The sequence below is a fragment of the Cyprinodon variegatus genome, unplaced genomic scaffold, assembly GCF_000732505.1.
Source record: "Cyprinodon variegatus isolate N-32 unplaced genomic scaffold, C_variegatus-1.0 Scaffold1002, whole genome shotgun sequence".
Lineage (NCBI taxonomy): Eukaryota > Metazoa > Chordata > Actinopteri > Cyprinodontiformes > Cyprinodontidae > Cyprinodon > Cyprinodon variegatus.
In genome coordinates this window covers 19201-32052 of record NW_015151455.1, presented here as the reverse complement: position 1 = coordinate 32052, position 12852 = coordinate 19201, and the positions used below count along the sequence as shown (strand labels likewise).

The 12852-nt window shown below is 37.6% G+C and overlaps 1 protein-coding gene across 1 annotated transcript in view; it reads left to right on the top strand.

Annotated features, from left to right (window-relative positions):
* Positions 1-10838, top strand: part of LOC107100706 (potassium voltage-gated channel subfamily KQT member 2-like) — a 48106-nt gene extending 37268 nt beyond the window's left edge. Inside the window, exons 13-18 of the mRNA XM_015399295.1 lie at positions 581-628; positions 875-892; positions 1685-1790; positions 6428-6559; positions 7815-7908; positions 9473-10838. Coding sequence (XP_015254781.1) covers positions 581-628; positions 875-892; positions 1685-1790; positions 6428-6559; positions 7815-7908; positions 9473-10330 — 1256 coding nt within the window. The 3' untranslated portion in view covers positions 10331-10838. The remainder of the gene's footprint in view (positions 1-580; positions 629-874; positions 893-1684; positions 1791-6427; positions 6560-7814; positions 7909-9472) is intronic.
* Positions 10839-12852: the final 2014 nt, after the last annotated feature.

Genomic DNA, 12852 nt, shown 5'->3' with positions numbered 1-12852 from the left:
TTTTACAGACCAAAAACTTTGGACACACCTTCTCATTCAAAGAGTTTTCTTTGAATATTGGCGATTCACACTGAAGGCATCAAACCTATGAACTAACACATGTGGAATTATATATTTAATGAAAAAGTGTGAAAAAAACCTGAAAATATCTGTTATATTCTAGGCTCTTTAAAGTTGCCTCCTCTTGAGAGGTAGTCAGAGGTAGAGGTAGTCACCTGAATGAGAAGGTGTGTCTGTATTGTACACACACACACCACACACACACACACACACACACTGTATATATATATATATATATATATATATATATATATATATATGTGTGTATACATATACCTAATAGTCTATACCTTTTAAAAGATATTGAGCAGGATTTACATAAGTTAAACACGTTATTTTCAAGGTGAGAAACGGCAGCTGACTCCTGTGCTAAACAGAAGCACCCATGAATCATATAGGACACTATCACTGTCAACAAATTTACCTTTTCTCCATCATCTCTTTACCTTTTCTGTTGAAAAGTTTGAATCAACTCTCATCAGCTGTTTGTTTTCTTCTTTCACCTCATGACATGTTAAAGTGCTGATTGAAATGCAGGACGAAGACTTTGGACTGAAGAGTTCTCCAGGTTAGACAAGTCCCCATGACATGTCTTTAGTTTTACCTCTGATTTAATCTTCTACAGTGTACACTGTTTTGGCAACCAGGTTAATCAAGATAAGACAGAAAAGGCTATTTAACCCTGAAGCAGAATCTTTTCAGTGGATTCTACATGCCTCCATGTTTTCAACTGATTTGTCTACCATTGTCATCCAGCTATAGAATCCATAACAAATCTTTTTTTCCCCATATGTCTCTCTTCTTCTCTTTGCAGCAATTGAAGGTTTAATAAGTAAGATATTGGGAATATTTTTTATGTGTTGGCTTCTAAAGGGAAATTGTACAAAAAAAAAATGTTGGCCATACATGGTCTGAGAAAACTGCATGCTAAAATCTGTGGACTTGACATGAACCCCAATATAATTTTTTATTATGTTTATTTTCTCCTTGTTTTGACTGGAGGCTGTAAAGCATGAGTATAGCTTTGAGCATGGGACGATTTAAATACCTCTACTCGGTAGATTTATGACAAAACACCCAATTAGGAATGAAGCTTGTTCTTTCCTCAGTAAATGGAGGCTAAGCTAAAAAAGGGTTCAAGTCAAGCATTAAGATAAAAAAAAAAAAATTACCCAGATATGTTACAGCCTAAAGTCCTGCTTTATTTTGCATGAAAAGACCTCACTTTCACCATAAGAATTGCAACTTATTTTGCAAATAGGTCTTGACACCTTTATGACACTTTTAGCATGTTACGCTTAGCCTTCATGGCTAATCCAAACATGCCAAATCTAATGTTGACAATGCTTAACCAACAATTGGTGGTGGGAAGAAACTACTTGTCATTAAAGGTCTCAGTAGCTTCTTTATCACATCAACACTATCCTTCAATTCTGCTCTACTCTGATCCTTTATTCTGTTGTATCCCCAAAGCTCGCTCATTCCCTTTATACAGTACTAGGCAAACTGCTTTAAGTCAATATGTAACCTCCAACGATAAAAGCAAGAGCCACACTTTGCTTCTGTCTTTTATTGACCACAAGTTAAAATATTCCCTGTGAGCCTGTTTTTCTTTGCTTTCCAGAGGCAAGCCTCCCTGGAGAGGAAATTGGTGATGATAAGAGCTGCCACTGTGAGTTTTTCACCCAGGAACTACCTCCAGGATTGAAGGTTACAATTAGGGCTGTTTGGTAAGGATACACATTTTGCCCAAGATTTCCCTATTTTTATGTGTTGTTTGCCAATATAGCACTGAAAAATTGATATCCCGGAGCTGAATTATAGCCCAACAGATTTGGTTGCAAATAGACCATCATGTCAGTTGAAACTTAATTATAAGTGACTCTGGGAAAACTCTTATGAAATGGATTTGGAGACAAAAAGGTAGGTGAGAAAGGGAGGTATAAGAGTAAGAGAGAGCAAAGAGAACAAAGAAAAATACAGTAATTCTCAGAAGTCTGCTTCTACTTTCAACAAAACAAAACAAACAACACACAAACTACAGCAAAAGAAGTATCTCATGGACATTTAGTTAAGTATACAAACATAAAATTGAAAACCTATGACATTTAGAAATATGTATAATGAGGCTGCAACTTAGTATTAAACTTAACTGTGCATCCGTTAAACTTACATCCTTTATGTATACATGTGTGTGTTTGAGTATATAAGGTTTATAAGGCTTCTTCAGCAGGAAGATATGCTCAATAGCAGGAGTGAGAGACCCCAGACCCACCCCAAATAGCCCACGGCTCACACAGAGGGAACCACACAGAGTTTCCTTATCTTTTTTTCGTAATTACAAAAAAAGCCAATATTTTCCAGCTAAAGATTCTGACACCATCCTGAGGTCCTTCCAGTTCACATCCGCAAGATTTTCAGATCTTTGTAAATGCAAGTGTGCATCATGTGGTCCTTCGGGTGACCTACTGCCCAGGGGCACCATGTTGGTGACCCGTGCTTTTAATGGATCTAGCACAGAGTCCCTAGTTTGGCTAGTAATCCTCTAAAAATGAATTTGCTGTCTTACAGATCTCTTCTGCTTTTTTCATTCTTAAATGTTTCAGATAATCAAAAAAATGTTAAATTCAAACAAAAAGAACCACAAGAAATATGGACAGAATTTAAAGGATTATTTTTTTAATTGGGAGAACACAAGCTAAGCAAACCAGCCTTAAATATTAGAATAGAATAGAATAGAAAATCTATTTATTGTCCCACGATGGGGAATTGTGGTGTTCAATTACTTCATACAATTGCACCCTTGTTTTTTTAAGTCTCTGTGACCTTTATTGACAGTTATTAGAAGGGAAATAGGCAGAAATTTAAGCAAAAGTCTTGATGTTAGAAATTAGAACAGAGACAGCTCTATCAGGGACTATTATACCGTAGGTCTAATCAAGTCATCAGCAGCACAGCAGATGGTACTCTCACCATTTCTTTTTATTCTGTATACATCTTACTTCCATTACAAGACAGAGTTCTGTCATCTGCAGGTGTCAGAACGTCTGTCATGCTAAGATGACTCTACAGTTGTTGGGTTCATCGGAGATAGGCAGTAAGCTAAATATAGAGATCTTCTGAATCACTTTGTTGCATGGTGTGGAAACAAATCATTTGATCATGAATGTGAGTAAAACAAATGAGATGTTTGTAGATTTTGGATCAAACTGGAGTAAGACAAATGCTATCTAGATCATTAGAAAAGAAAACCGTATTTCTTAAGAAAGATTAGGTCCTTCAGTGTTTACACCAAGACACTGCAGGTCTTCTATAAGTCTGTTGTGAAGACTGTGATCTCTCTGCAATCATCTGCTATGGTAACAACATCTAAGCAAATAACTTTAGGAAGCTCAACAAGCTGAGAAAGCTGGCAGTTTCTGTTTTAGAAACTTCTGTTTTAGAAACCTCTGGAGATAATTATACAAAAAAAATAAAAAAATCTTTATAACATAATCACCTTATAGACAACAATGACCATCCATTCATTCATTGTACTGTTAAACAACAGCAGACTGTCTTCAGATGGAGGCTTCTCTGGATTAGGTTTAAGACAGATCACTACACAGATCCTTCCTGCCTACACTAGTACTAGTATCCCGAATAACTCATTAACAAAAAAATCCCTATGAGTAATAACAACATTTAGTTTCCCTTTGGGGATAGAGTATTTTTGAGTTAAACTGAATTTAACCCAATTCAGTCAGATTTCATATCCATCAGACACATGTTCTACTAGTGCACCTTGCACTGTCCCGACAGCAACTTTTCTAAATCATGAACTTGTTATGGTTCCATCCATCCATCTCCTCCTGCTTAGTCCTTGTCAGGGTTGCAGTGGGCTTGGTGCCTATCTCCATCTAGTCTATAGGCAAGAGGCGGGATACACCCTGGATAGATCTCCAGTCTGTTGCAGGGCACACAACCATGCACACCCATGCACACTCACACCTAAGTACAATGTAGAGAAGAAAATTAACCTTATAGTCATGTTTTTAGATGTGGGAGGAAGCCGGGGTACCAGGAGAGAACGCATGCATGCACCGGGAGAACTTGCAACTTCCATGCAGAAAGAAATGAACATCGAAGCTTCTTGCTACAAGGCAGCCCCTTAATTATGATTCAAACATTTTTTTTTTCAATTTCACTCGCTACACCCTAATATGATTGGTGTCAGGCCTGTAGAATCAAGACAACATTCAAATAAAACCTGTGAGACAGCATGAAGTGGGTTAAAAGATCACATAAGGCAACACATAACCTTACCTGATCTAGAGAAATTTAAGAAGAGTTAAAAAAAAACAAATTTTAACAAAGTGTTTTCTACGACTTTTGGACTCCAAACACACAGTGGAAGCCATTATCCACAAATGGAGCAAACATGAAACAATGCTAAACTGTTCCAGAAATTGCACAACAATGACTAATCCAGCAGGTGACAAAAGAAACCAGAACAATACGTGAAGCACTGTGGGCATATTGACAAATTCTTGATGGCAATTTTTGCCAAAAGTTTGGAACAACCGATTATTATTATAGAATTATTATTTTATGTTTTAAAAATATAATAATAATTAATATTATATGTTTAGGAATAACTACAGTTTCACCCATTTTGATATGTGGTAAACATGCATTCTTGCAGTCTTAGCGCTAATGACAGTGTTTATCTGAGGAATTAAATGGATGTAATTTATCAAAGAATTCAATTCAGTTCAATTCCCTTTAATTATATAATGTTAATTCACAACACCTCATCCAAATGCACTTTAGAGAAACTATTAAATTAGATAATCTAGACTGAATGGTTAACAGTTTTCTATCTAAGGAAACAGGGCTGATTTCAACAAGTTGTTGACTTTGCAGGATTTGCTCCTCCTAGATCAGCATGTGGATAGATTAGATATATGACTGCATTGTGTTGTTCACATACAGCATTCCCTCACACCAAGCATGCATGCAACAATGGTGGAGAGGAAAACTACTTTTAACATGAAGAAACTTACAGCAGAACGAAGCTCAGTTTGAGCTACCAAGGTCAAATGGGAGTTCGAGGAGACAGAACCAAACATACAGATGGAACACAGAAGCACTGAATCATGAATACTCGTTATTTTAGAAAAGGTTGCGGTAAACTAGTTCCATGGTCCAACAGTCAAGCAGATCAGCTATAAGTTGGTATTCATGTCAAAAGGGATGAGGCATACCGTATGTCAAAGTAAGAGCTGAGCCTATAGCTAATAGGCAAATAGGACTAAACACTAAAAAACTGACCCAACTCTCATCTATAATTGGAAGCGTTCATGGAGCAGCCAAACGGATATTTTCTTCCAGGATGGTTTCACAACCAAACAGGATGAAGCCAGATGAAGCTGCTATGATGAGACAAAACAGAGAAAGCATAGATTTAGAGATTAAACTAAGAAATATTGCTTAATTGGAGAATAGAGATAGAATGAAGCTGAATGATCAAATGTGGCCCCTATGTCCTCTGGCAGCTTAAGCCTAAAGCAGCATAACTATAGAGATAGCTCAGGACACCCCGAGTCACTCTAATTATAAGCTCTATCAAAAAGGAACGTTTTAAACCTTGCCTTAAAAGTAGACAGGGTGTCTGGCTTATGGACTAAAACTGGTAATTGGTTCCACGGGGAAAGAGCCTGATAACTAAAAGATCTGCCTCACATTCTACTTTTAGAAATTCTAGGAATCTCTTGTAAACGTGCAGATTGACAGTGAAGTGCTTAGTCAGGAACATAAATAACAATCAGATCTCTGATATAGGATGAAGCCTGGTTATTTAGGGATTTATATGAGAGAAGCTGGATTTTAAATTATATTCTGGATTTAACAAGAAACCAATGAATGGAATCAAAAGAAGGAGAAATGTATCTTTTCAGTTTTCATGAGATCTCTGGCTGCAGCATTCTGGATCAACTGGAGGCTTATCCAAACTACACTTTGTGGTTTCCCTGACAATAAAAAAATACTATAGTGCAGTTTCTCAGCATCACCCCTGGACCACAGGGAGTATCATCCTTTGATGACTACTATGATAGGTCTACTATAGCTTTAGAGCAAATTAAAATTATATCAGTTTTACACAACAAGCTAACAAAGAGGTAAATTGTTCTATTCCTAAAAGGAAAAATAAAATGCAGGGTCCAGATATTTTGCAAGCTGTGTCAATCTGTTAGTTCTCACTGAGGGTTTTTAGTGTAGCAGTGTTATGGCAAAGATGCTCTGCTGATTCCAAATGACTGCTGTGAGTGTCTGATAAATAAACAGTGTCACATGGTATGTGAAAACAAGCTGTCATCCTCCACAGTGTCATGAAGTTTCTGGTGTCCAAGAGGAGATTCAAAGAGAGTCTGAGGCCTTATGATGTCATGGACGTGATCGAACAGTACTCTGCAGGTCACCTGGATATGTTGTGTCGCATTAAGAATCTACAATCCAGGCAAGTGAAGCTAACAATTTTAGCCAGCTTATATGTTTAGTATTATGATTGAGTTGAATCATGGAGTATGCAGTGGATACACACATGTTGTGACACACACACCATTGATCTGCCTCTGTCATTTGTCCAGCTACATGTGCTGTATTCAGATATGTATTATACTTTGTAGCTTCTATCCACTATCACAGTACAATATTCACTCCCTCACAAGATGTATTCAGTATAACATTGTCGTGTTTCTTTGTATCAGTTCTATCAGCCTTCTCGAAGCCTCGAAGGTCTAACATGCACAAGAAAATATATTCCCTCGGTGAAGTGCACTTTTTCATCCATGCAGTCATGAGTCAGACTCCCCATGTGTCCCTGTGTGTGTCTGTGGAATATATTGAAACTCCATAGCTGATGTGATTCACACTTTGCTTCATTTTGCATTGCACTCATATCGTCTCTGTGTGCCTTGCCAGGATAGATATGATTGTGGGGCCCCCTCCCCCAACAACACCTCGCCATAAGAAGTCCACTGAAGGTCCTAGGTTAGGTTAATAGACTGCACCTTTAGACCATTTTATCAGCATTTACTCTCTGTGTACCATAGTCCAAATATTAAAGAAGTTACATGCTGCTTTATCCTTTTGACTGATGGACCCCTTTTGAGCTTAGGCCTTTTGATTTGTCTTGTAAGCTACTTTGGAGGACATATAAAATTGATAAATAAAAGGCATCAATCTCTGGATTTATTTATTTTTTGTTAAAATATAGTATTGATTTGTATATTATCATGGAGAGAAGAAAAACTAAATGGTTAAGTAAAAAATTGTTCACTTATGTTCATAAGTTGATCTTTTGGCCTCACTCAACAGGGGTTTGAAGTGCTAGATGCTTGTTCTCCTAGTGGAGAGACGGATAAAGAGACTCCCCCATAGGATGCAATGGAAATGAAGCATGATCAGCATAGCAAGGGCATGCCAAGTGATGCATTTTGGGCCCAGACTATATATGTCTTTTTGGAGGCTTTGCTCCTACTAAGTCCAATAATGCATGCATCCACACATTTCACTACTAGCCACAACTTTCTAAAAACCATCATTTATGTAGCACTTGAAGACAAATTTCAGTTTTCATTTTATGTGTCAGATTCATCCACAATACTCATCCACATTTTTGCATTTGCCAAAGTTTTTAAGGCTAAGTTTTGGAGCTTTCTGGCTTACATTGATTTTTTCCCACATATTACTTACCCTGTTTTAAACCCTAGAGTTGACCAAATAGTTGGTAAAGGTACCAAAGCTGAAGGCGACGCTGCAGAGGATCAGAGCATGATGGGGCGGCTAGTCAAAGTGGAGAAACAGGTATGAAACTGTCTGTCTGTCGGTATAAAAGCTATATAAAGTTTATAAAAGCAATATTTCACTCTAAGCTTTCCAACATTTTGAACTGAAACTGTAAATGGGGATTGGAAATGAGAATGGCTTATCTACAAACTTTTTAGAAACGGCACCCAACACCAGGGTCTGTGGCTCTTTGCAGCTTTCACAACCACTTTTAAGTAGGAAAAATGTATAAATAATCTTTTTAAATACAGTTATATGATAAAACATGCAGGTTTTTGCATTTTTTCTTTTTAATGCATTCCATTGCACTGCAGAATAATACTGAGTGATAATTTATTTTTTTATCTATTCTTGTCACAAGTTGAAAACCATATAAATTCTTTATTAGCATAAATTTTTCACAAATACCAACATTCCATATAAACAATGAGGGCATCCTTTGCCATTTATCATATTAAACCATAGAAATTGTCATCTTGAAAATTTAACTTGTCGCTTAAAACTAAGTCATTTTCATCAGGGCATGTTTTGCAGTTTCTTTAATTGATAAGTTGTAGATTCCAACAGGTTGTGTAAGATTTGCTTCCCTAAATAAGGCTAATTTTTCTGGACAGAGAACAAAAACGTCTGTTTGTATTGTAAACTTGAGAAGAGATCAGAGGTTCAACACCAATAAGATCTGTCCATCCATTTACTGGTACGGGGTTGCTGGTGCCTATCTCCAGCTGTCTACAGGCGAGGGACGGGGTACACCGTGGACAGGTCGCCAGTCCATCACAGGGCAACACAGAGAGAAACAGGACACACAACCATTCACTCACACCTAAGGAGAATTTTAGAGAAGCCACCTAACATTCATGTGTTTGGACTGTGGGAGGAAGCCTGAGTAAAAATAGAAAAAAGATGTTTTGTATGTGTGAAACATTCAGAAACCTCTTTGAAAAAGGCTTTGAGAGTAACTGTGCTGTTTTCTCAGAATACATTTTTTCAAATTTTTGTTTAATATTACACTTTACACTAAATTTAATTATAGAAAAAACAAAAAAACAAATACAGAAATCTCACCCCTTCCTTCACCCCTTCTAAAAGCAAGTGGAAGAGTCCAACTAGGCCTCCATGTAATTGAGGACATCCTTTGCAGCTGGGGCCTCCTTTCCTTTACTGGCCTCACTAATGACAGCCTCCCAGGAAGTGGCAACTGAAATGAGAAATATATTAATCTACAGTAAACCAAACAAGCACGGAATGACAAAATGAGTGTACCCAAATAGTTAACCAATTCCAAAGTCCAGATTTAAGTCCAATAGAAAGTAATGGTTCAAAGTCGCTCTCAATTCAATTGACTGACCTTATGCTACTTTGTAAAAATGCAGAAAACATTTAAGTATAATACATAGTTATTTAATTTACTACAACCATTTGATAGATGGTGTAAAGCTGGTAGAGATATACTGGCAGCTCTCACTGTAGGAAAAGGCAGTTCTACAAGCATTGTATTTTTACCTAAAGTTATTCTTTTGGCTGTTTAAGTCTCTCTAGTTGTAATTTAAATTTTATAACGTTTCTTTATATCTTCTTGTAGGTAGTCTGCATGGATAGGAAACTTGACTTCCTCGTCAATGTATATGTGCAGCGTATGGGCATCACTCATTCAGAGACAGAGGCTTTTTTCAACTCCAAAGAGCCATATCCAGCACCACCTTACCACAGCCCAGAGAGAACCAAGGAAGAGAGGGACGAAAAGAAGGAGGGGATGGAGGAAAAAAGAGCCAAGACGTGTTCAGCATCAGCAGACTCCTCACACTGTCATGGGTCAATGGAAAAGAAAGATGCTCTGTGTGATCAGTCCATGGCAAGGTCGGTAGCCACTCCATCTGGCAGCAACAGCCGCCCTTCTACTTCTTGGCAGCACCAGCTGCAGCATCCCCTCAGCCAGCCCGCCTGGGGCAGCAGCCTGGCCAACACCCCTTCACCAGCTGGAGCTGCCGGTGACCAGTCGCCCCCTGTCTTTCGCCTTCCGCCTCCCCCTGCTCCAGTGCATGATAGATCTTCCTCAGGCCCGTGCGGAAGCGGCAGGGAGAGCAGCTCGCGGAGCAGAAGGCGCCACAGGAGGCACAGGTGTCAGCATGATGCCACCGCCGTGGAGAGCGACACCTCGCTCTCCATCCCATCTGTTGACCACGAGGAGCTGGAACGCTCCTTCAGTGGTTTCAGCATCTCTCAGGCCAAAGAGGACTTCCTCGGTCCTTCTTTCTTTACAGGCTCAGGAGTAGGTGGAGCAGTGGCTGAAGCTGGAGGGGTACATTCTGTCTGCACAAGGGTCCGACCATTCATAGCTGAAGGGGAGTCAGATACAGACTCTGATCTGTATGCTCCATCACCTCTGTCCTTCACTGGAGAGGCCTCATGTGGAGAGAGGGGCTGGCCAGGACTGAAGTAGGCCAGAGGACTGCTCTGCTACGGCTAACCAGGATGGTGGTAACAGATCAGTGCCAAGATGAGATCATCTGACCTCCTATCCAACCAACGTAGTGTCCACAATGATGATGAATGATGTTTTAGTCAATTCTGAGTGGATTCATCTAAGAGGGTGATCATCATGAAAACGGTTATATTACTATATGCAGTAATTAAATAACCTCATAAAAATAAAAGAGGTCACATTTTCTCACAATTCATGTTTAAAATGAAACATTTCACATGCATTGATTAAAGATAATTGCTTCATACATTTGTAGATCCTGAAAGATTGGGAAAAAAGTCCCTCTACTGAGAGTTCCTTTTATTGAGAGTCAGTACTAACAGAGATTTTTTGAGTTGGCAGTTGGTAGGGATGGTAAAAAAAATTTAACACTTCATCATTGGTCCAGCTGTGTGGATAAAATAGCTGGAGATTATTCAAAAATGACTCAGAAGGTCTCTTCCTGCCTCCCTGTTGCCTGTGCTTCCCTGTAACTTAAAAGGGAACGGGAAAACTTTAAAAGGAAATAACAAACACTGTCAAAGCAGACTCTCCTTTAAATTTGGACCTAATTAATTTTGGTATTATTGTCTCCTTGCACAGCTAAGGAATCCAAAACCACAACTACACTGATTTTTTTTTCATCAGTTCGAAAAAACATTGGAGGAATGGAGACCATTCCTAAGTTTGTTTAGGATTCAGTAGAAAAAGTAATGACTTACAATAAGTATAAAACTTCTGCATTTTGCTATTATTTAACATTATGTAGATTGTGATTTTAAACCACGTAACACTTTTATGTAAAGAACATTTTACATCTAAAAATACTGAGAGTTTGTGTAATGCAAAGTTGTGAAAATTTTATCAGTTGGTTAGCATAATGTCTTGTAAACTTCTATACCTTTGAATGACTTGAGATATTATGATCCCAAAGCCTTTGCTTTGGTAATTGATTAGATTCCTGCAGAGTAAAAAAAAAAAAGCTTGCTTTCAAAGCTGTTAATTAAAAAAAAGCAACAACAAAAAAAGATCAAACTCCCTTTGACGTGATACCAATATTTCCACAAACGTAAAACTGAGAACCTCTTGCATGGCATGTTAAATGGTTGATTTTAGGACTGTGTTAGAAAGGCTATAAATCAAAACAGCAGTGAAAAGTCAGCTCAAGTACTTTGTTTTACTGCTCTGTAGAGACAGACAAAGTGGTGCATAAAACATGAAGTAAAACACAATATGCATGCATGAGTGGTTTCAAGCTAATTTTTTTTAATGCTCCAGAACGGCTTTGCCTCAATTCCAATCATGCAAATGCTGCCTGAGCTTGCAAAATTTTACTAACAAAACTCTTTCGGACAGACTTGAGCACAATTTATGTGCAAAATTAAATATAAGCAAAAGTTAGCGGCTGAATTTGACCCAGCTTGTAGGTTTTTATAGTTTTCACAAAAATTATATTGATAAAGCTGTGTTGCGTAACCAGGAAAGTCTTTGTTTCCTACATGATAATGTTTATCCTGCACTGCATTGATCTTCCATGTAGATTATCTGATGCTAATTCAGTCCTGAAACAAAAGAGGAAATGCAATAAAGAAACGAACAGGGCAACTGTGAACCATCTTTGACCACCCAAAGCCTTATTTTCACACCAGAATCCATTTTATAAGTCCATGAATCAATCATTTAATTTATAATGTTTCATAAAAGAGGGGAAAGTTTATCTTCAGTTTCTGCTTACCTGTGGTTTCAGAATACAAGAGAAACATTTCCAGTTAAATGTTATTTAGTTAGAATATACAGCATTTACCCATTTTTGGCAAGAACTGTTCCTGTTTTGACTAACCAACACCCAACATTTGAACATTGAATATGTAACCCAGAAGTCGTGTTTCATTACTTTAATAACAACCTGGGAGGTTTGGACATCAGAGAACAAATTCACGTTCAACATATGATGATGTAACTGTACCTTCATCTTCTTCAAGAATAAAACTTTGTACATCACTGAACATTTTGAGTTTGAGTTCTGTTGTAACGCTTGAATGAGAAATCCTCCTCATGAGGTAATAGGGGCTAATTTCCACTAGATGGCAGCAAAGATTTTTGTCAATCTTGTATCCTAGGAGCCTTTTTTTTCCTGAAATTATTCAAAAGTTTCCCTTATGTATTTAAAAGTGCACAAATTTAAAAACTTTAACAAAATTCATGTCTAAAAGGAAAAAAATAGAACAATACAGCCAAGGCCAGACACATTTTGTAGATGATTATCTATCTCAAGCTGCTTTTTTTGCAATGAACTTTCTGGAGTTAAATTCCACTTTGTTATTATTTATATGTTTCAATCTAAATATAATAGAACATTGTGAAGACGAAACAACTATTACAGTAAATTCCAAACATATTTTTATCACTTTTGAGTATTTTTCTTTTACTTTTTTTCACATTTTGCTCATTTCAATCAGATAAATAAATTTATTTTAGAAATGTTTTTGAACAACACAAAT